The following is a 25,203-nucleotide window of genomic DNA, read 5'->3' on the forward strand; positions in this document are numbered from 1 at the left end:
TAAGACAAATACTGGGGTTGGGTGAAATCAATCCAACTCTATTGACTACTGTGAAAGGTGGGGTTGGCATGGTACTGGGCCTAGGATCAAGCACCTCATTCCACTAGCCCATGCTGACGGAATGACACTCTTGGGGAATCGCTGCAAATACTTTCTGAGATTTTATTATTTAAAACATCCTGGAATTTTTTCAAGCACAGGTGACCTTCTGATTGACCATTCATTGCTCAGTGTTTTGTGTGATAGATAGCGTGGAGGATTCCAGCAGCAACAGGGACCTCATCTATGAACTAATGGAATAACAGGCTCCCAAATAAGAAATTGACCCTTTTGGTCATTCTCAGAATAATCTGGAAGTAACCATAGCATAAGACGACTAAACACATCTTGGCAACCACCAGACCAGAACTCTTATGATACTGTTTCCCTTAATCAGAGTACTTTTTGGGCAGACCAGCTATATGGGCTGCTGTATTGGCTTTGGGGAACAGTTTTATTGGGTTCAGGCATTCTGAGAAGAAGCAAAATGAATACAAGGAGATGTAGTCCAGTTATGATTTGCTACATCAAATAGACTTGTTCATGCTTTAATTCTTTCTTATGATAAGCTGTCCCCTGCTGTTTAATTCTGGCCTCAGCAAAATGATATAACATTTGGGGAAGAAGATGCAGCCCAATAACCCAAAACTAGAGGCCAAAATAGAAAAGTTCTCGACAGCCACCATGTACTTTCCTTTGGTACTTAAGTAGGTAGGAACAAAGGACAGCCACACACTACAAAAGACCAACATGCTGAAGGTGATGAACTTGGCTTCATTAAAACTGTCTGGTAACTTCCTAGCTAGGAAAGCCACAGTGAAACTGACCATGGCCAGCATTCCCATGAAGCCTAGGACACAGTAGAACATGGTGACTGATCCTTCATTACATTCCAGTACAATTTCTTTAGTCACTGAGTGCTTGTCTAAATCAGGGAATGGGGGAGCAACTATCAGCCAGGCACTACACATCATCATTTGAATGAGGAAACTGAAAATAACAATGGAGATGGCCAGATTTCCCCTCACCCATCTCCTCATTCTGGACCCTGGCTTGGTAGCCATGAAAGCTAGAACCACTATAGTTGTTTTTGTTAAGATGCAAGACACTGCTACTGAGAAGATGACTCCAAAAGCAGTTTGTCGAAGGAGACAGGTTATTTTTGTGGGCTTGCCAATGAATAGCAAAGGACAAAGGAAGGAGAGAACGAGGGCTAGGAGGAGAACATAGGTGAGGGTCCGATTGTTGGCTTTGACTATGGGAGTGTCTTTGTGCTTGATGAAGATCCTAAGCACCAAAGCTGTAATGAAAGTCAATAAAAGAGCAAGTGTGACGAAACTGATCCCCAGAGGCTCATTGTAAGACAGGAAGCTTATATCTTTTGGAAGACATATATCCTGGCCAATGTTTGGGTACTGATCTTCGGGACATTGAACACAGTCATCCATGTCTGGAAAAAGAAATAAAGAAAACATATTAATTGCACACTTTTAAGAGTTAGTGGTGGTAGGAGGGAAGGTTTCCACAGTCCTTTTGCTTTATATTCTACTTTTCTATTTGACTCATCAAAGTGTCTGTTGGCCCACACAGACTAGGCCCCACTGCCCCCCCTACCCCCCCACCTGACCATTCCTGACTCAATGTCTTATCTGTGGAAATAATGGAAATAACTGTGTACTTTGTAGACTATTTCACTAGTTGGAATCAAATTAAATCTCAGCAGACTAGAATTAGTGGTTCCACACTTTCTGAAGCTGCAGCTGTTACTCAGCTCATTTTAACAGTGAATCTATGTGCATGGTAAAGGTGATCAGCTGTGGAGTGGAATAGAAGAAAGATTTTGACAAGAAAGTTCTGGCTCATGGTATAAGCAGACCGAAACATTTGTTTTAATGATAGAAAGGCTCTGTTTCCTGGGCCTGGTGCTTGGTGCTTTAGCTGAGATGAGATCATGTACAGATAAAAGAATTCAAGACTCATTAGCAGCTCTGAGTGACTTTCTTGTATCTCCCTATACCCTAGGAGACTTGGGATCACATTAACCCCCAAAACAATGGAAAACATTTTCTACAGGTGCTTAACCCATAATTTATTACTACAGAACTAATGTTGTTGACTTCTTTTTGTTATTAAAATGTCCACACTTTAATAAGCTGAAATATATTCATCGTTCTGCTGATGTTTTAAAATACACTTTCCCAAACACATTTTAATCTCACCGCCCCTGTTTGGTCACTACCATCTCACCCATACAGGCAAATTAAGAAACTCATTTTCAACAGCCTCACCATGTAGCTAATAACGGTAGTTTCTCAAAAAACCTAGGCCTTGTGCCATTTTCTGTGAGTAAAGATAGCCACATTGTGAAGTTGTCTTTTCTTCCTAGATATTACACAATGTCACTTAACATTATTTCCCTTCTCTCCACTGAGGCTGTAGTATTTGTTTCAGTCAATTGCCAATGGATCAGATTTAGATTTAGTCAAGCTTAGTGAAGATCCATTGAAATCAGTGGTACTTGTTTACGTGAATTCCTATGTATTCAAATGGATCTCTGGAAACATAACTAAATAGTGATACAGCAGTGTATAAAAAGCAGGTTTGTAGTTAAATTATAATGTATTTCTAATCAATTACCAGTGAATTGGGGCAATGTTTTGAACATCAAGGAAATCAACGTAAAAAAACAGATGCATTGATATACATAACCAGATCAAAATCAACTATGAAGTAGGTGGCATACATACATCAATATATCACATGTTTTAACCTTTCTTACCTTTCTGGTTGGAAATCTTTCCTTCTGGACATGGGAAGCAATCATAGCAACAAAATGGCTTCCCTTCCTTCTTTGTCCGACTATAACCTGAACGGCAATGATCATTACATATAGAAATGGGCTGGGTCTGTTCATAAATGGCAGAATATAATGTTTTAGGTAAGATCGTGAACACTAGAGAGTATTGCAAATGCAGTGGGCTTTTAGATCCTCCACCATAACACACACACACACACACACACACACACATCAATTATTGAACCAGATGGTGGTAATGGTTGATGTGGAGAGGCAATGGTACTTACTTGTCCTACCATCACTGGCATTGCTGAGTAGGTTTCACAAATGAAAAATGGGTTTTAGCAAACCAACCAACCAACAAACCAACCAACCCCCAAATAACAGTGAAAGAAGATGCCTACCACTCTGAATGAATGATTCCTTTAAAGTGCAGAATGAACATTATGTGGCACATTAATATGTAACTACAACATGAATGTTCAGATTGAAAGCTGTAGTTTGAATAGGGCTCACTATATTTACAGAATATTGAGAAACAGCCACATAGGGAACTATCTTCTTCCTGATCATTGGTCAAGTGATTGAATGAACCCTGAATAGTGCAGAGAACCCACCTGGTTAAATTGGTTGGGCCATACAATGGCATCCTCATGAATGTTGAATAATTTCTCCTGGGTACCCAGGGAGTCTATCTTCCCAATTTTTACTCTAAGAAAGGACTGATTTGGAAACGTGAGCCAGTTTATAATGTCAAAGCCAGCAATTAATTCACCATTTGGGTCAAAATGCACCTTTTCTCCTGCAGTGTTGTTAAATGAAATACTTCTGAGAATGTGATGGAGCTAAATAATGAAAATAAGAAGGAAGATACATATAAAAGTTCAAACTATGCTATCATAAAATGTGGTAAAAATACATGCAACAGGAAGGCTTGGGATTACGATCTCTTGAAAGCTTTGTGCAAACTAATGTTAGAAACAGGAAAAGGTCACATAAAATCCTACATCATGGAATATTGGCCACAACTGCACCACTACTTTAACTTCCACTGTTTTGGCTTACACGAAAGAGCCTTGCACATTGTAGGCTTATCAAGAGAGCTTTAGGTCTTTCTATCAAAATACCTCTACTACCTTTAGACTGCAGTGCCCATGATTTAAGTCTGTGGTATGGATGTAACTATTATGGGGTGAGATATCATGGCTGGCAATGCTACTGATGGCAGTCCTGTTGCTGTTTCTAGTATGGGCAAAAATGAGGAGTTATACCCTCGTCTGCTTTTTCCAGTAAGGCACCTGGAGAAGGGCTTTGGTTTAGCAGTAGAGTACATGCTTGAATGGGACTTGGGTGGCGCTGTGGGTCAAACCACATAGCCTAGGACTTGATGATCGGAAGGTCAGCAGTTCGAATCTCTGCGATGGGGTGAGCTCCCGTTGCTCGGTCCCTGCTCCTGCCAACCTAGCAGTTTGAAAGCACATCAAAGTGCAAGTAGATAAGGTAAGGTAAACGGTGTTTCCATGCTCTGCTCTGGTTTGCCAGAAGCGGCTTAGTCATGCAGGGCACATGACCCGGAAGCTGTACGCCGGCTCCCTTGGCCAAAAAAGCGAGATGAGCGCCGCAACCCCAGAGTCGGTCACAACTGGACCTAATGGTCAGGGGTCCCTTTACCTTTACCTTTACATGCTTGAATGCAGAAGGTTCCAGGTTCAATCCCAGGCATCTCCAAGTAGGCCCAGGAATGGTTTTTGCCTGAAATCCTGGGGAGTTTCTGTCAGTCAGTGTAGACAATACTGATCTACATGGACCAGTGGTCTGTATTTGATATAAGACAGGTTTCTATGCAATGACAGAAATGCTTAAGAAATTTTTGATATCCTAACCCCAATGTGGTTGTTTTTTAAAAAACAAAATCTTTTTATAAAAAAACTCACTCTACGCTAATAAATCCCGGAGTGAATTGCAATACACAATCAGACCTAAATTATATAGCTGAATAAAACAATAAAAGTCCAACAACTTGTTAATCCCATAGAAGGTTGAGAGAGCTTGCCCATTTCCCCACCCCCAAATATATGGAAGTATCTTCAGGACATTACCTGCCACGGTTGTTGATTTGCAAGCTCCCATCTTACTCCCTTTGCCATTCCCCTGAGCTTGAATTGGGATGAATGTCTGATGTGCAAAGCATGTGCCACCGCATAGACTGCATTGTAGATGTTGTAGCTATGGGCAGTCATTCTCATTTCAAAAACAGACACAGGAAGTGCCTCCAGCTTCTCCTCCCCAGTGCAAATTTGCCTACCTATATTATCTGTAACAGAACTGGAGAATGAACAGTTAAATGACTCTTCCCAGAAGTCCTTGATAAAACCATCTTCTTTTTCTGTGCTTGGGTTCTTGATCTGAAGGAACTTCTGGAAAGCTAACAGATCCACTGAGTGAATGGCAAGGGACAGAGAACCATGAAGGAAACTTATGTCCCAATTTCTTTGGAATGGAAATGATGTGATATCCATCTGGGCTGTGAGGAACCAGACTTTACCCTTGGTTCTTATTGGTATATGCTCAAAGTTTACAATCTGGGGCACCATTTTCATTACCATCATCGTCTGAATTTCTGCATGTACAACCACAACATTCGTAGTGCTTCCCATAATAACATTGACACAGTGAAAGCCCTCCCCCACCATGTCCGTGACACCACTGGAAGATGTTATCTTTGGGAAAGTTTCAATGAAGTCAAAGCAGATGCCACTCTGGGAAAACAGTGGAAGTACATTCTCTATAAAACCTTCTGTATTTTCATCAGCATCAGAAACCACTCCAATCCATGTCCACTGGAAATGCAGCAGTAACTTGATGATTCCTCTATATTGATGGTCCCCATTTGGAAACATCTGGTGGAAGAAAACTCCTTGAGATTGTTTATTCATGACTGGTGAAGAACCATATATGACCTAAAGGTTTTAAAAAAGAAGTGAGAGAGGAAAAGTTTTTATCAATATAAAACATTTGCTCGTGTGTATTTGTGTTCTCTGTGAATTTTTAGTGAGAGGCTTGCCATATTGTGATGATTATACTCAAACATCATTAGAAACCCAATCCATCCTTCAATGTTTATATTAGGAGGCATTAATGTGAATGAAGGCCAATCGCTTCTATCAGTGGGAGGCAATATAACATAAACATATGGCCGAACCACTACCATAATACTGCAGAGATGAGTAGATTCAGTCCTGTAGGATACATTTTTGCCAGTACATTCCCTGGAGGGAACATATTTTATTTGAGTTGTGATTTCTAAGTAATATTTACACTTGCTTTCCAAACAACAAAACTGACCTCAAAACAGCTCACAATAATGACAGCATTAATTTTTTTAAAAAAATATTGCAATCACTATTTCAGTGCAAACTCAAGTGATTCAAAATCTCAGAACTAGTTGTTTAGCAGACCCCTGAACTCTGCAGGAGTGAATTCTCCAGTGATGAGTAGATGATACCATGATATCATCATGCTAATCTCCCTATTCTGTTCATTTCTGACAGGGACCATGCTGGTTAAGTAGACCCTACAGACTGCAGGATTACATTTCTCCTAAAATACAAAACCTGGATGCAAATTTTACCTAACATGCACATTTCTGCAAAGCAATTTCATGAATACAATGCATTTGAAGGATATTTTTACAAATGTGAATTTTTTTATGCACACTTTACCTTAATCTGTGCTTTTTTGGACACATTATTTGACTGGAGAACTGCTTTGCAAAATCAAGAGAAGTGGGAATTTCAAAGAATAGCTGCATTTCATGTATTGCTTCTGAAAGAGTGAATTCAGTGAAATTGAGGTGTGAATGTATTTAGATCTTACTTGCGGTATCTTGTAGGTAGACAGGATGGGTGTCATGTGAAGACAGACATTAGAGTTAGGTCCCCCAATGACTGCTATTGGAGTGCTCTCAGCATCACATTTATAGTTAGGGATGGCCTTGGCCCTTCTTGAGAGAAGCTCCATTGAGGCTTCATAGGTCCAGCTTGCACTGAAATGGCTGTTATAAATGTGGAAGCCCAGGGTGACGTTGGGCAAGATCTGGGGATTTTCATTGATCTCCTTTACAGCAAATGCCAAGGCCAGGATGTGCTGGTAGAGGTGAGTCAGCACCCTGTATTGAGAGTTACAGGTTCATCTGCTTCAGATCGTAACATTGATTACTTTTCAGTTCAGTATCCAGTTCAGATATTGTACAAAAACAGGTTGTAATCTAACATTTCACAGGCGTGTAAAAGTAAACTGGCTCATGAATCTATGATGTCTCTTAAAACCATCTCAACTTCCAGGACTTCTTAGAGAGTCTCTTAGTATATCTATAGAAGACATAATTCAATAAGGTGTTTTTATTTATTCTGGCCTCTAGGGAATCTGGATGAGGTGTTTTGTTTGTTTAATATCTGCTGGTCAAAAGTTACTTGTAGTCTTAGAATCATAGAATCATAGAGTTGGAAGAGACCACAAGGGCCATCGAGTCCAACCCCCTGCCAAGCAGGAAACACCATCAGAGTACTCCTGACATATGGTTGTCAAGCCTCTGCTTAAAGACCTCCAAAGAAGGAGACTCCACCACACTCCTTGGCAGCAAATTCCACTGTCGAACAGCTCTTACTGTCAGGAAGTTCTTCCTAATGTTTAGGTGGAATCTTCTTTCTTGTAGTTTGGATCCATTGCTCCGTGTCCGCTTCTCTGGAGCAGCAGAAAACAACCTTTCTCCCTCCTCTATGTGACATCCTTTTATGTATTTGAACATGGCTATCATATCACCCCTTAACCTCCTCTTCTAGTCTGCATGTTCTTCATTCACACAGAATACACAGCCTAATAAGCAAATACCAATGTAGCATTTTTGTTTGGGTTTTTCTAAGAATGGGTTAAAAATTACGTAGGCTCACAGCAGCCACTATGGAGAAATTATCTTCATGCTCTAGTTTTAAGTATATCCTGTGGGTGTGTTTACTTTCTAATGTAAAATATGTTTCAAGCCTGTTTTGATGCCATGTGGACGTCTGCGCGCAAGACTCGACATCTGTATAAGCATTTGTTCTGGAAGCCAATATTTATCCTTGGTAAATGTTTTAAAAAATTAAATAAAGCTTGTAATAGAAAAATGAGTATTTGAAATGGGTAAATCAAAATATGAATTTAAATTCTTCGACTGACCTGTATACACTAATGTGTGACCAAGCCAGCATTGCTATGAGTAGGAAAATCACTCCCTGTCTATTCTTCAAATGATTATTATCCCCAGCAGTGAACGTGCTTTCTTAATCAACTGCTTAGGCTTTAGTAAAGGGGGAAGGCTAAAAAATAATAATGGTTGAACTTGGCCAATGGTTTAGCAGTTTTGACTGCTGTGTTCTGTGAAATACAGTAAATCTTGCAAGATAAAATCTGATTTATTCCTTCACAAATTTGAGTAAGCAATGCCAATTAGTCAGGGTATACCTTCATTTCACAGCAAATAAATGTATTTTGCAATGTTTCTCACTGCATTCACAACAAAGATATAGGACATGAAAATTAAATAAATACTAACTTCTATATGTGGATATGAAGAGTGTCATGAAATCCAATGACCTTTTTAGAATAGGTAAAGGTAAAGGTACCCCTGCCCGTACGGGCCAGTCTTGGCAGACTCTAGGATTGTGTGCTCATCTCACTCTAGAGGCCGGGAGCCAGCGCTGTCTGCAGACACTTCCGGGTCACGTGGCCAGCGTGACAAGCTGCATCTGGCGAGCCAGCGCAGCACACGGAACACCGTTTACCTTCCCGCTAGTAAGCAGTCCCTATTTATCTACTTGCACCCGGGGGTGCTTTCGAACTGCTAGGTTGGCAGGCGCTGGGACCGAGCGACAGGAGCGCACCCCGCTGCAGGGATTCGAACCGCCGACCTTTCGTTCAGCAAGTCCTAGGCGCTGAGGCTTTTACCCACAGCACCACCCGCGTCCCATCAATAGTCCTATTTAAATCAGTTCCAGGAGTTCTGTCAAATCTCCCAAAGTGAAATGGAGAGAGAACACAAATATTATCTTGCTCAATACACTGTTTATTGCCATTTTGTGTTTACATAACCTCCAGAGAATGGGTTTAGATATCAGATTCCTGCCTGTAAGATCAAATGTGGTGGATGTTAAGAAATGAGGTCCAACTATTTCTCATTCCATTGGAGGCAAATCCAGGTGAAGGCAAATCCCAACAGGCAGGCTGGGTTGGCTGTAAATTTATTTATGATATACTATGTCCCTGCCTCCCTCCAAATCCAGCTACTTACATATGGTCATCTGAAAATTCCTGAGATGGGTGTTTTTCAAAGGTTAAGGTGTCTGAAAATATGTAGATCTGAGAAATAATGCCGGCAATGATGAGATCTCCTGACTGATAATATTTGTGAAGAATAGGGACAGGTTCTCTGATGGAACATTGAGAAATATGCAGAAACGTGCACATCCCCTGCAGTGACAGTAAGAGCACCAGCAACCGAAACACTACCATCTTGAAAGGGGTTCTTCATTTACGCACAAGTTCACATTTTCTGCTACTGCCATTCCTGATATCCTGAGCAGCAAAGGCTAACTCGAATGGTCACTCACACAGATGATTCAAAGTCAGACTGATCAATCTCCGTATGTCTATAGACCCAACTCTGTATAGTTGATAGTTATTAATAAGACCTTCCAGTCCTAGTTTCATTGTTTTTCATGTGGGCAGAGGAGGTCCCTAGGGAAGGGGAGAAGATGTAATTCTGAATAATTACAGGAGAGGTAATCACTTGCTTTGAATTACAGATTCTGTGTAATATTTTAAGGCAAACATGTTTATCTCAGCCAAAGCCTTTTCTAAGTCCCTTCTTCTTTTCTTGTCTTTCATGTACCACTGGATTTTAGAAAGAAAATAGGAAACAGAAGGACTTTAAATCAATAAAAATGATTAATTATACTCACATGTTTCTGAAACGGTGATGTCTAATCCAAGTCATAACCAGAGAAGGCCCATTAAAATCAAGGGAGTTATGGATTTTCAAATGGGGTGAATGATGTAGTGCGTGGAACCTCCATTGTGCCCAAACGCCATGTAATAGCCCCAAAGATTAACAGAGCATTGGTCAGCTAAATTTGCATTCTTTAAATTTCTTTTGAGACTGTGACAAATTAAAACTGATGTGATTTGTCTGCTAATTGGAAATTAGATTGTTAAGAATTTTCATTTTATATTACTTTTAACTCTTTGTCCCTTTTGTGGAAGTGCTGGCTGCAAAATGAAACCAAAATCTGTGGGAAACTGTGGGAAACAACCACAACTTATTTATACCCCACCTATCCTTTCCCACAATGCCCCTGAGATAGTGCTTGATTTTGACATATGCCCTTCCAAGTAAAGGCAAAGGTAAAGGACACCTGGATGGTTAAGTAAAACTTGACTATGTGGCTCATCTTGCTTCAGGCCGAGGGAGCCGGTGTTTGTCCACAGACAACTTTTTGGGTCGTGGCCAGCATGACTGAAGTGCTTCTGGCACAACTGGATGCTGGGATGAGTGATAGGGCTCATGTAAATGCTGTTCTACTTGCGCTGGTATGCTTTTGAACTGCTAGGTTGGCAGGAGCTGGGACTGAGGAACAGGAGCTCACCCATTACACGGATTCAAACTGCTGTCCTTACAATTGGCAAACCCAAGAGAACCGGTGGTTTAGATGACAGCCCCACTCGCTCCCTTGTTCCAAGTACAGCACAGTGGAGATAATGTGACATCTATGAAAATGTGCTTTTGCCTCTGTATTTCCAGTAATTTCTGCCCTAGAAAAAAATTGAAGACTCCACCTACCCACTTACCCCATAATCACTGAAATAAAAGGGGGTTCACTAAAATGAGGAGAGGAAGCTTTGAGTTTGTCCTGGTTTTTAGGCTTGAAGAGATAGTTTAAACACATCCACCCACAGCACAACCACTATTCTAGGTTAATGTGGATGGCTTCTTCAAACATCAAGGCCCAGTGCCTAGTCAGAAGCTGCCCATTTCCTTTCTCTCTCTTCTCTTTCCCTTTCCCATTCCACCCCTTAATTCCTTACGCAAAACTCAAAATAATTCAAAATACTCCACCCATCTGACTGGGTTGCACCAGCCACTTTCGGCGGCTTCCAGCAAAATACAATAATTCATCAAATATTAAAAGCTTCCCTAAACAGGGCTGCCTTCAGGTGTCTTCTAAAAGTCAGATAGTTGTTTATTTCTTTGACATCTGATGGTAGAGCATTCCACAGGGCGAATGTGCTCCTCCCTAAGAAGAGAGACACAAGTGTTCAAGGCAGAGACTGTTAGGGTGGCAAAAATGTTGTTGAACACTCCATTGAGTGTTGGTATCATGCAGCAATTACTGGATGAGCAACAGAAAGAGCTCAGATGTAATGATCTCAGGCAGGCAACAAGCTCCAATAAAAAGTAATTAGACTCTGCAGATTTATGGTATGTTTATTTACAATTAATATTCAGAGAGCGGCAAAAGCCTGTCATTTCTTGGCTACGAGGTGCTCAATCTGAGTCCCCACCTCACAAGCAACACGGAGCCCGACAATATCCGGTCCTTCCCCACCTGTCCTTCTGATGACTCTTAACCCTTTCCTCTTGTCTGCTTCAAAGAGAAATAGGACAGACTTCATCTGCACTATCTAACGAAGTATACGCTGTTCGCTGCCTTCCCTCTGGTTGCCTAGCAACACACTCAAGGTAATCTCCTCCTTCATTCCCAGATTGCTCGTTTCCTGTGTCTGTTGCTTTAACAGTGCAACGGGGGGGGGGGGTGTTCTAAATTCACCCACTCTGGCTGTGCCTGTGTTCTCTCATTCTCGTAGCCAGACCCTACTCCCCATTCGTCTGCCGACATCAGTGCTGAGATGTATAAAATGGTGAATAAAAATTGATTAAATCTCCCTTCTCCACCTTAAGATTTTCACAGCGTTAACTCTTAACAAAATTAAACACATCTATTTCACACAGTGGAATCATGAAGTGAAAAAGTTACTTTCAATTTATTGGCAACACTTTCACAGAAGAAGAAGAAGAAGAAGAAGAAGAAGAAGAAGGAGGAGGAGGAGGAGGAGGAGGAGGAGGAGGAGGAGGAGGAGGAGGAGAAATATTCTACTGTACACACAAAGAAAAGCACAAATTAAAGCAAAGGACAGGTTTCTTATTTCTTTAATTTTTCTTCCTTATTAGCTGTTCCCTATTGTTCAGCTCAGGCCTCAGAATGATTATGTAACATTTTGGGGAAAAGATGCAAACCAGCAACCCAATACTGGAGGCTAAGATGGAGAAGATCTCCACAGCTACCATATATTTTCCCTTGGTGCTCAGGTAGGAAGGAATAAATGAGAGCCAAACACTGCAGAAGACCAACATGCTGAAAGTGATAAACTTGGCTTCATTGAAACTGTCTGGTAACTTCCTGGCGAGGAAAGCCACAGCAAAACTGACAGTTGCCAGGCAGCTCATGTAGATGAGGACACAGTAAAACATTGTTACAGACCCTTCATTACATTCTAGTATAATTTCTTCAGTCATTGAGTACATGTCCACATCTGGGTATGGCGGAGAGGTTGCCAGCCACACAGTACATATCCCTGCTTGAACAATGGAGCAGGAAAGGAGAATGGAGTGGCCTAGTCCTTTGCCCACCCATTTCCTCATCCTGGACTCTGGTTTTGTAGCCATGAAGGCCAAAACCACAGTGAAGGTTTTTGCCAGGACACAAGAAACAGCAGTTGAGAAGATGATGCCAAAAGCTGTTTGTCGGAGGAGGCACGTGACCTTCTCAGGTTGGCCAATGAATAGCAAAGCACAAAGGAAACAGAGCAGGAGAGAGATGAGGAGAGTGTAGCTGAGGTTTCGGTTGTTTGCAATGACAATGGGTGTGTCGTGGTGTTTTATAAATGTACCTAGTACCAGAGCTGTGATCAGGGAAAGGAAAAGAGAGAAACAGGCTAAACTGATGCCCAAAGGTTCTTCATAAGACAAGAAGCTGATATCCTTGGGTAGACAGGCATCACGGTTCCTGCTTGGATAGTCTTGGTCTGGGCATTTATTACAGTCATTCATATCTGGGGGGAAATAAAGAAATTAGCTCATATCATATCAGCTTGCTGAAATGTTTACTTTCTGTCTGAGAAGAAACGAAGCTCTGTTTAAATCAAAACACATGTTGAATTCTGTCTGTAATGTGGTATTGTTGAATTCAATCAGTTCAGAGCTATGTGGTATGTAAATGGCACAGCCAGGGCTATCGCTCCTCATGAAATTGGAATGCATCATTCCAGTAGCCTTGGTGCAGTGACAAGCCCCCTCTTGATATGAGTTGAGCCACATACTACCCAACTACTCTCAATGCATAGGCATTCTCATTTGATTAGCATATTTAGACTATCTGAAGGGCAGTGATCACAAAAAGGCAGAATCAGACACACAGTAGATCAACACCTCTTTTGAACCTTCAACTCAGCCATCATTACAACACCTTTCAATCTGAAGTACTGAGTCTGGATCTATTGAAACTATTTATTTCTCTTACCATCCTGGTTTGCAATCTTCCCCTCTGGACATGGGATGCAATCATAGCAGCAAGGTGGCTGTCCCTCCTTCACTTTCTTGCTGGATCCTGGAAGACATCTCTCAGTACAGACAGAAAGAGGCTGAGTCTATTCCATAAATGAAACAGTAGAATGTTCATCAAGAGACTAATGAGTTTGGAATCCTTTATGTCCTCTGTTCTTTCTCTATGTTACTAAACTGACACAGCATATCAGCAATATGTAATGGCTATATAGAGAGCCATTTCTCCTTTTCTTATTATTCTTATTATTCTTATTATTATTACTAGCAATGTTTGAAATTATGTGATATTCCATCTATATTGCTCTGGGATGTGCAGTGCCCCATCTGTTCTGCAAATATTGCTTTATCCATTATGGTACAGTTTGAAGTTACTCTAGTTTTGTTAGAATTGTTAATGTTGAGTATGCTCTCCACTAGGTAGACAGCTCTAGAACTGATTTTGGTGCCGGTGGCTATACCTATACTTGAACCCATCAGATGCTGCCTGGGGAAGAGTTCCGAATAAGACATCCAGAGCGGCTGGGAAAACCCATCCAGATTGGTGGGTATTATTATTTTGAGAAATGCGGTATTTGTGAATTCCAATACAAAAATATTCTGGACAAATACATGAATTGGAAATTAGCTATCTAGTGCCCATGACACTCCTTGGAATGCTGCAACACAATTCTCAGCATGGTAAGAACAATATATACCTTTGAAAACATGTTTTGAGATCACTCTTTTTAAAAGATTGATGCATCCATTCCTAATGCTCTGTCTCTTGCTCTTCACACCTTTCTTCTTCTTTCCCTCCTTCACTCACTCAATCTTCACCACTTCTCCTGCTTCCACCTCTTCCAGTGCCCCCCTTAGAAGAAGTCTGCTGCATCTGCTGCTGTCCTCGCTTTCTTTCTCTGGTATTATTATCCCTCCTTTCCCCAACCACTTCATTTCCTCACCTTTCTTGCAAGAAAGACAAAATCCTGGGGGTTATAAATTTGTACATAATATTTCACTCAGTTAAAAACCAGTATTTAATAAGTTTAAAGAAATCTCAATTTCTTTGCTTTATTTTACAATAGTTTTCTTTTTCTACTTAGGATTCTGGTTGAAGTCTTCCACTGGAAAATAATAATCCATTTAATCAGTCCGTTACCACTTTTCTGCAAAGTTTGATGTAAGGTTGCTTCAAGAGCATAATGGTCTTGCAGAAATCCACTTCATAGCTTCATGGTCTTTCAGCACACAAACCCTTTAGCACTGGGGAAATGTACTCAGAGACTCTATTTGACTGAAATAAAACCTTCCCTCCTGTATCCAGGCCTTTTCATATGAAAACTAATATACCCACATTCAGATGAAGATGTATCTTGTAATGGGGTATCTGAATGGCTGGGATATTGTTTTGTAATCCCCTTAATAAAAGATTTGCCTTTAATCCATGTGTGACTTTTTCCAGTAAGCTTTTGGTTCATAATCTAGTACCTGGATGCTTTGGCCATACACCACTCATCAACTTGCAGCTCAAAAGACAGTGAGTAGACCCATAGGTGGATAATGATTGCTTATTCAATACTTAATCTCTTTTGAATTAGCAAACAATGCAACCCTACCTGGTTAAACCAACTGTGCCATGTGATGGCATCTTCATCAAGGAGTAATGATTGGTTTGGAGGAGCCTGTGGATCTATCCTCCCAACTCTCACTCTGTGCAAACTTTGGTTGGCGAATATAATCCAATTGACAATATCCAAGCTAGGTGTTGCCTCTCCATTCTGGTTGATGAAGACCACATCTCCTGCCGTATTGTTAAATGAGATGCTTCTCAGAAAGCGATGGAGCTAGATTGAAAGCAGAATAGACAATTGTTTGGAAAAGTTAAATATGTGTGAGTAGCGAGGTTTCTCTCTCTCCTCCTCCTCTTCCTCGTCGCTGAACATCTCGGAAGACATGGCAGTGGTGTGCGACCACCTGCTCTAAGGAAGAATTTGGTTGGGATGGGATAGAGGGAATGCTGATCATCTCTCTTAACCGTTGCCACAGCTTCCTATATATGAATGCAGTGGCACCTCACTGGGCTGTAAGGCTTCCCTCATACAAATGCTTTCTCTTCAAACACAGGACAGGACAGTCAAACCTTGGAATTCGAATGTAATCCATTCTGGAAGGACTTTCAACTTCCAAAACATTTGATTTCCAAGGCGTTGCTTCATATTGGCTCTCTCAATTCGGGTTTGAAAACCGGAACACTTACTTCCCGGTTTTCGATGTTTCAGAGCTGAAACGTTCGGCAATGGAGATGATCTGAAACCGATCTTTGAATGGAATGGGATATCATTGGTCTGCAAAGCTTCCCTCATACAAATGCTTTCTGCTCAAATATGGGGCAGTACCTCAAATATGGGGACGCGGGTGGCACTGTGGGTAAAACCTCAGTGCCTAGGACTTGCTGATCGTATGGTCGGCGGTTCGAATTCCCGCGGTGGGGTGAGCTCCTGTCCTTCGGTCCCAGCTCCTGCCCACCTAGCAGTTTGAAAGCACCTCTAAGTGCTAGTAAATAAATAGGTACCGCTTTATAGCGGGAAGGTAAACGGTGTTTCCGTGTGCTGTGCTGGTGCTGGCTCGCCAGAGCAGCTTCGTCATGCTGGCCACGTGACCCGGAAGTGTCTCCGGACAGCGCTGGCCCCCGGCCTCTTAAGTGAGATGGGCGCACAACCCTAGAGTCGGACACGACTGGCCCGTACGGGCAGGGGTACCTTTACCTACCTGCTCAAGGAAGGACACGGCCATCATTTCCCTTTCCTATAGGGCCTACTGTCATTTGCAAGCAGCAGAATATGTGGGGAATCATCTAGGATACTATCATATCAGTGCCACCTCCTACTCTGTTTGCAGAATTATAAATTCAGTTCTGGGTTTTCTTCCTAATAAACCTGCGCAAATGTTTGAACCCATACAGTGTCAGAAAGTAACAGGGCTTTGCCAGTTGAGGATGTTCAGCCATTACCTGCCAAAACTGTTGATTCAGATTCTTCCCTCTCCCTCTGTACGCCATTCTTCTATGTCTGAGTCTGGATGTGGACATGGCATGTAAAGCATGGGCCATGGCGTAGACAGCACTGTGGATGCTGTAGCTGTGGCCTGTCATGCTCATTTCAAAAAGTGATCCAGGAAGGCTCTCCAGCTTCTCTTCTCCGGTGCAAATATTCCCCTCCACCTTGCCTGCAACGATATCTGGGAATACACATTCAAAGGCCTGTTGCCAGAAGTCCCTGATAAAACCGTCCCCATCTGTGCTGGAAGGGTTTCTGTACACAACATACTGATGAAATCCTGGTGGGTTTCTGAAGTGAATTTCAAAGGATATAGCACCACTGAACACTCCTGAATTCCAGTTCCTTTGAAAGACAAATGAAGCGAACTCAACCTGTGCTGTTATTATCCATACTTTACTTTCTACATTCTTTGTCATGTCATCATGATCTGAAAAGTATGAAAGCAATCTTAAAGATGCCATGGAAAAAGATTCTCCAGAGGCAATCACTACGTTAGCTTTGCTGCTAAAAATTTCCTCGTTTATCATTGCCCCCTGACGTAGCATGTCAGGAACTTCAGAAATAAAACTAAAATTGGGGATTCTTTCTAGGAATGCAAAGCAGATGCCGCTCTTGGTAAACATTGGGAAAATGGTTTGCACAAATCTTTCTCCATTGTCATTGTCCGTTGCAATGACTCCAATCCATGTCCACCTGAAATGCAGAAGCAAAGAGAGAATTCCCTCATACTGAAGGGCTTCTGGGGCTGCCATCTGGTAGAAGGGAAGCCCTGGGCTTTTATCGTTCATCACTGGAGCAGAGCCATAAATGAGCTAAAGACGAAATGGAGGAAGAGAAGAGGCAAAGTTATATTTGCATAGTTCTTTCAAACTATTCATATACATTATGTGGCGAATCCTGTTAGTCAGATATGCCCTTTGCCTCCCACCAGGGGTTGCACGCCCTCTCTCATTCATACAAAAATACACACACAGATGGCCTGAAAATTGGGGACATCTCCCATTTCTGTTTGTTAAACATTTCTTTTCTTTTTCTTTTTCTTTTTTTAAAACTTATGCATACTTGCAAAATTTGGCAGCATCTTGTATGATGGACAAAAATGATTGGAGGGACGCACCATGCCCTAAACAGAGGATTGCCTAACACTGCATTAGACATTATTTACTGTAGCCATGTCAGAATTGCAACTTGGGTCGCATACACATTCCTTCTCTGGATCTTCTTTCGTATTCATGATGCACATACCCCAAGATACAGCAGAACTGCCATTTCTCCCTCTTCTTTTTCAAGACCTCAGACATCATTTATGAACATTTATTTCACTTTGGAACCAGCTGCTCAGTACTATTACTGTTTTCCTGCATAACTGGATTATATCTGCAATTTGTCATAACTTCAGAGTGTGTTTAATTTGAAAGTGCTTTCCCCCTAAACATACACATATTGTGTGTGGAGTCATGGCTGGTGAGGAACAAGCCCACTCTCCCACCAGTGGCCTCTGGGATGTCCTTGATGTGTGTGTAAGAGATTGGGGGTACCACATTTTTTTTCTGGTATTGCAGCCTTTCTTTCCCCTTATTCAGGTAATTTTATTTTATTTTAATTCTGTACCACCTTTACTTTCCAAAGAACTGATTCTGCTCCAATTTCATCCTCGCCCTGAACTGGTAATATACCCTGAGCAGGTGCTGTGAAATCAGCCTCTTTATCTATGCAAGCTAATTTAGGTATTGTACATAGGTGGCCTACCTGTGGAATCTTATAGATATCCAAAACAGTTGCCACATAAAAGGAGATTTCAGAATCAAGTCCCCCAATGACCCCTGCCAGATTGTTTTCAATATCACATATATAGTTAGGAACAAATTTCTCCACCCTGGATAAAAGCAGCAGTGTGGCGAGATATGTGCTCCTTGCATTGTTATAGCTGTCATATAAGTGGAAGCCCAAGGTGATATTGGGTAAGATGTGAGGGTCTTCATTGATCTCCTTGACTGCAAATGCCAAGGCGACGATGTGCTGGTAAAGCTTAGGCACCACCCTAGAATGAGAGTTGCAAATGGCAATAGAAGGAACAGATATATCTTTTTACATATCAACACTGTAGTTATTCATATCGAATTCAGTGGAGTTAACTCCCTGTCCATTCCACTGCTGAACAGTTCTCACTGTATAATCAGCCAGTTCTTCCTGATGTTTAGACAGAATCTCCTCTCTTGCAACTTGAATCCATTGGTTTGGGTCCTTCCCTCTGGAGCAAGAGAAAACAGGCTTGCACCATCTTCCTGGTGACAGCCCTTGAGATAATTGAAAATAGCTATCCTACATCCCACCAGTCTTCTATTTTCATAGCTAAACATACCCAACCCCCTCATAATTTTGTCTTCCAGACCCTTGACCATATGTGTCATCCTTCTCTGCACATGTTGCAGCTTGTCAATTTCCTTCTTAAATAGTGCTGGACATAACTGAACACAGTACACCAGGTGTGGTCTGAGCATGGCAGAATAGAGCTGCTCTATTTTGATTGGGGCACTATACTTCTGTTGATGCAGACTCCTTTTCACATGTGCTACTGGCATGCCGGGTGTTCCCTGTCTTAGATTTGTGCAGCTGGTAATTCTTGCCTAAGTGCAGAACCTGACATTTGTCCCTGCTGAAACTCATTTATGATTCACAGAATTCTATGCTTCATAATATATACCATCATTTTGAAACAAATATTAGCCTAAGATCAGAAAATGAAACAATATGAGCATTCAGGTTCAGAACAGGTTTTTTTTAAAAAAATTCATTCTCACTAACACTCCTGTTCAGATAAAGTCTATCAAAAATGGCTTTTCAAAAGGGCTACCTCAGAATTACAAATATATACACATTTCAATACATTTATATTCATTTCCCTATCAAGAAATGGGAGATTCTACAGTATTCTCTTAATTCACAAGAGATTCCTATGGATTTTTACATCAGCATATGTCCCCGGGTAAATGGGGATAGGTTTGTAGCCACAGCCATTATTCTGAGGCTGCATCTCTAGGTTTGATCATTCCTGTGCTGTAATAAATGAGTGGCTTAGTTCTTACACAAGCTCTTCAGGCAGCGCTGGTGGGGGTTCCTCAGTGAATGTTGCTGGAGATGAGATGAAACCACCATGGGAAACAATGCCACCAATGAGGAAATCTCCTGGCTGATGATATGTGTGAAGTGGATGCTGTGGACCTTGGAGCCTGCATTTTGCTATGTGAGCCTGACATACATTGTAAGAAAGCAGTTCCAGCAACAATAAGACCACCATTCTCAGTATGACGGCAACTGTTTGTTCTATGCAGAAACCATGTTTTCTCTTCTCCAAGATAAAAAATGTCTCATTTAAATGGTAGTTTATTTTCCCAGAATGACGCAATCTGGGAGTATACAAAATCAGACTTGTGGATCACAAGTCTGATTAATTCTGATCAGTTTTAGTATACTATGCATTAAGTTTCCCAGTGGCCACTGGAAGTCCACAAGTTGCTGTTTTTTAAAGTTTTTTAGTAGCAGCAGCTCAAATTATACCCTGTTAGCCATCAAGCAGCAATGTAGTTATTCATCCAATGCTAAGGATCCCCTCTGGAATTGCTGAAGAAAATGTGTTTGTCACATATTCAGATCTGTTATTTTTATTACCCTTTCATTAGATAATAAAAGACCAGTGGTGTATTGATGAAGTTAGAAGTTAGAAGCACATTACAGAAGACCTTGTAACCAACTGAATTTTCAAAATATGTAATCATCATCTTGGAATTAGGGTCCCTTCCAGCTCTATGAGTCTAGGTTACATGAGCCACTGCTTCCCTTAATAATGGTACAGTGTAAGAGGAATGTCCAGGGAGAACAGCTACATGGTCTGCTCTATGGGATTTTGGGGAGAGTTTTGTTGGGTTGAGGCAAAATGAATACAAGGGGTTTCAGTCCAGCTATTATATGCTACATCAAATACACTTGTTCATGCTTTATTTCTTTCTTATTGTAAGCTGTCCCCTGCTGTTTAACTCTGGCCTCACCAAAATAATATAACATTTGGGGAAGAAGATACAGCCTAGTAACCCAAAACTAGAGGCCATAATAGAAAAGATCTCAACAGCCACCATGTACTTTCCCTTGGTACTCAGGTAGGTAGGAACAAAGGACAGCCACACACTGCAAAAGACCAACATGCTGAAGGTGATGAACTTGGCTTCATTAAAACTGTCTGGTAACTTCCTTGCTAGGAAAGCCACAGTGAAACTGACCATGGCCAGCATTCCCATGAAGCCTAGGACACAGTAGAACATGGTGACTGATCCTTCATTACATTCCAGTACAATTACTTTAGTCACTGAGTGGTTGTCTAAATCAGGGAGTGGGGGAGCAACCATCAGCCAGGCACTACAAATCATCACTTGAACGAGGAAGCTGAAAACAACAATGGAGATGGCCACATGTTTCCCCACCCATCTCCTCATTCTGGACCCTGGCTTGGTAGCCATGAAAGCTAGAAGCACTATAGTTGTTTTTGCTAAGATGCAAGACACTGCTACTGAGAAGATCACTGCAAAAGCAGTTTGTCGAAGGAGACAGGTTATTCTTATGGGCTGGCCAATGAATAGTAAAGGACAAAGGAAGGAGAGAACGAGGGCTATGAGGAGAACATAGCTGAGGGTCCGATTGTTGGCTTTGACTATGGGAGTTTCTTTGTGCTTGATGAAGATCCTAAGCACCAAAGTTGTAGTGAAGGTCAATAAAAGAGCAAGTGTGACGAAACTGATCCCCAGAGGCTCATTGTAAGTCAGGAAGCTTATTTCTTTTGGAAGACATATATCTTGGCCAATGTTTGGATACTGATCTTCTGAACATTGAAAACAATCATCCATGTCTGAAATCAAATATGAAAAATAAACATAAAAGGCTATCTAAATATGGCTTTCTGTTCCTGAATGAGGGTAGTGAGCTTGAAATATCAAAAGCTGATTTTGCAGTAAGAATAATAGGAAGTTCTACCTCCTGCATAATCTGAGTTCAGTGGCATTAGCGGCCTGCTTTCTCATGTGTTCCAAGCAAATCCAGAAATATAAACAATTCTCAGCCATCCTGCTAGCGGCTGAAGATATCAGAGGCCTCTGTGTCTATTGATTTGTGTGTTTGGGGCTGGGGCTTACACAGTCTTTTTGTTTTAGCTATTCCAACCCACTAATATTCTTATGCCCTATGAATTTTTCCTATACAGTGGTCCCTCGTAATGTGAACGGGATCCGTTCCGGAGCCCCATTCGCATCCCAATGGGGATGCGATGGCGCATCTGTGTGTGCATGGGTCGCGTTTTGCCGCTTCCGTGCATGCACGTGACGTAAGTTTGAGCGTCTGCGCATGCGCGAGCAGCGAAACCCGGAAGTAACACGATCCATTACCTCCGGGTTGCAGTGGAGCGCAACTAGAATGTGCTCAACCTGAAGCACATTCAACTCAAGGTATGACTGTATTTTGTTCAGCCACCCAAGTTACCTCATGTGAAATATGTGGAAGACAGCCCTGGAACGTTTGACCCTTTTATTATTTCTATTTTCCCTCCTATAGTAACTACACAAGACACTCTCTGTTTAAAGTTTAAAGAACAAATAACTTTGACTGTAACAGTTTGATCTATGTAAAATAAGATAATAAGAAAATTGTCCAGTAGCAGCTTAGAAACCAAATAAGTTAATTCAGGGTATAAGCTTTTGTGTGCATACACACTTCTTCAGATAACTCTTAGGCAGACAGCAGCAGCACACAACAAACCTCCTGTTCTAACTGTTAAGACTGTTCAACTAACTGCCATAACTGCCACAGAGTGTATGACATCACAGAGTTCAACAGTTCTTGCCATTAACTCTTTACATTTCACAATTTCGAATGTTAGAGCAATTAGTTTAAGCATTTAAAAGGCTGATGGGAGCAAGCTGGATTGTAGCCGATCTATTTATAAAATAAATGGTACACATCTGTTAAATAGATGGCAACTGTTAAACAGAACACATCTACATACGACATTCCTTACCTTTCTGGTTTGAAATCTTCCCTTCTGGACATGGAAAGCAATCATAGCAGCAAAATGCCTTCCCTTCTTTTTTAGCTCTTCTATAACCTGAACTGCAGTGATCATTGCATATGGAAATGGGACACATCTGTTAGTAAATGATAAAATAGTTTTTTAAAAAATCCAAAAATAAGTTTTGGGGCTTTTATTTCATTATTATTTCTCTGCGGTGAAGGAATGGGTTGATACTGTCATAAGGAAATATAATGAATTCTTGAGTGTGCATCATATTTATGTGGTGAACGTCCCTATAACTGGAGTCCTTTACCCACATCAAGAAAACATGAGACAAAATACACATTATGACAGTGTTGTTTGAACTCCATACATTTGTCTTTAGCATTCTAACATCCACTTCAAAATCTGGAGGCAATGTGACTTTTTAAACATTGAGGAAATTATTCAATAGAACCCAAAATGTGCACAGTCACTACCTGTTTAAACTGGTTGGGCCATACGATGACATCCTCATTAATGATGAAGACATTGTCCTGGTAAACCATTGGGTCAATCTTTCCAACTTTGACCCTGAGGAAGGAGTGGTTTGGAAATGTGATCCAGTTTATAATATCAAATCCAGCAATTATTTCCCCATGTTGATCAAAGGAAATTGTTTCCTCCACACTGTTGTTAAAAGAAATACTTCTGAGAACATGATGGAGCTAATTTATGAGGGGGGGGAATAGAAGGCTGTACTTAAAAGTTGCAAAGGATGCAAATGCACATCAAGGTTATAATCTATCAGACATGAAGATTTTGGATTATGTTTCCTTGAAAGGAATCCTAGTAGAAATGATAGTAAATGACCTAAAATGTCAGGAGATGTGTTTCCCCCACCACAATGCCCCTGAGATAGTGCTTGACATATACCCTTCTAAGTAAAGGTAAAGGTAAAGGTAAAGGTAAAGGTAAAGGACACCTGGATGGTCAAGTAAAACTTGACTATGTGGTGCGGCGCTCATCTCGCTTCAGGCCGAGGGAGCCGGTCTTTGTCCACAAACAGCTTTTTGGGTCGTGGCCAGCATGATTAAAGTGCTTCTGGCACAACAGGACACGTTGATGAGTGATAGGACACATGGAAACACTGTTTACCTTCCTGCCACAGCAGTACCTATTTATTTACTTGCGCTGGTATGCTTTTGAACTGCTAGGTTGGCAGGAGCTGGGACTGAGGAACAGGAGCTCACCCGTTACATGGATTCAAACTGCTGTCCTTACAATTGGCAGCCCCACCTGCTCCCTTGTCCCAAATACAGCACAGTGGAGAAACTTTGGCATCTATGAAAATGTGCTTTCGCCTTTGTGTTTCCAGTAATTCCTCCTCTAGAAAAAAATGGAAGAATCCACACCTACCCACTTACCCCATAATCACTGAAATAAAAGGGGGCTGACTAAAATGAGGAGAGGAAGCTTTGAATTTGTCCTGGCTTTTAGGCTTGAAGAGACAGTTTAAACACATCCACCCCCAGCACAACCACCATTCTAGGCTAATCTGGAATGGCTTCTTCAAACTCCAAGGCCCAGTGCCTAGTCAGAAGCTGCCCATTTCCTTTCTCTCTCCTCTCTTTCCCTTTCCCATTCCACCACTTGATTCCTTATGCCACATTTCAAGAGGTAAAAATCTGGACGAAAGAGTTGTTGAACTTTTTTAGGGCAATTGCCTGATAGACCCTACACCGTCCGATAGCCAACCACTCCAGAGCCAGAGCCAGAGCCAGAGCTCAAGCTTAAGCTTAGGTCGCCCTAAACCAGAGCTGCCCCCCCCCCCCACATTATTTTTTTAAAAAATAAAACCCAAAATGAACTGGAGAAAGGAAATGATACTTTTTCCTAGCTCTCACATCAGGTCTTTCCTCCCTTTTTCTACCATAGAGTAGAAATTGCCATAAAATCAGTGAATAGTTGCTAAAAGTCTTGGATGGAGATGCATGCAATGGGAAATTTTTGCACCTACAAATATGGGAGTATACCTCAATCTTTGAAATCATGAGCAGGACATTACCTGCCATGGTTGTTGGTCCAATCTTACTCCATCTGCCATTGCTCTGTGTTTGACTTGGGATGAATGCCTTGTACTGAATGCATGTGCCACTGCATAGACTGCATTGTAGATGCTGTAGCTATTTCCTGTCATAGACATTTCAAAAATAGATGAGGGAAGGGTCTCTAGCTTCTCCTCCCCAGTGCAGACTTTCTTGTTCATCTTGTCTACAAAAGAATTGGGGTATGTACAGCTGAATGATTCTTCCCAGAAGTCCTTTATGAAACCATCATTGTTTTCTGAGTAAGGGTTCCTATGCTGAATAAATTTATGGAATCCTGACACCTCCTTTGAGTGAATTGCAAGAGATACAGCACCATGGAGGAAATTTATGTCTGAACTTCTTTGGAACGGAAATGATGTGAAATCCATCTGAGCTGTCATAATCCAGACTTTTGTCTGGATGTTCATTGATATATTTGCAAATTGTAAAAGCTGGTGCATTGATCTCATTGCCATTATACTCTGAATTTCTCCATATACAATCACAACTTTGGCAGTGCTTTCCATAACAACTTTGATAGATTTCAAGCC

General features: G+C 41.4%; 1 protein-coding gene across 19 annotated transcripts; it reads right to left on the reverse strand.

The window, feature by feature from the left end:
* Nucleotides 1-6: 6 nt before the first annotated feature.
* LOC310662878 (vomeronasal type-2 receptor 26-like) lies at nucleotides 7-24,753 on the reverse strand. Of its 19 annotated transcripts, none has more exons than XM_083410151.1 (8): nucleotides 24,631-24,753; nucleotides 23,063-23,156; nucleotides 22,590-22,716; nucleotides 18,701-18,782; nucleotides 16,483-17,224; nucleotides 15,089-15,316; nucleotides 13,450-13,576; nucleotides 11,888-12,982 (listed from the first exon to the last, which is right to left on the reverse strand). In XM_083410151.1, exons 2-8 carry the CDS (start codon nucleotides 23,129-23,131, stop codon nucleotides 12,081-12,083), a joined length of 2,277 nt encoding a protein of 758 aa, XP_083266277.1. In that variant the 5' UTR covers nucleotides 23,132-23,156; nucleotides 24,631-24,753; the 3' UTR covers nucleotides 11,888-12,080. The 19 variants fall into 19 exon arrangements, with proteins under 19 accessions (XP_083266282.1, XP_083266277.1, XP_083266276.1 ...); XM_083410150.1 differs by lacking the exon at nucleotides 24,631-24,753 and adding an exon at nucleotides 23,982-24,574; XM_083410148.1 differs by lacking the exon at nucleotides 24,631-24,753 and adding an exon at nucleotides 23,862-24,574.
* Nucleotides 24,754-25,203: the final 450 nt, after the last annotated feature.

This window comes from Podarcis tiliguerta, assembly GCF_965153285.1.
Source record: "Podarcis tiliguerta genome assembly, chromosome: 13".
Taxonomy (NCBI): Eukaryota; Metazoa; Chordata; class Lepidosauria; order Squamata; family Lacertidae; genus Podarcis; species Podarcis tiliguerta.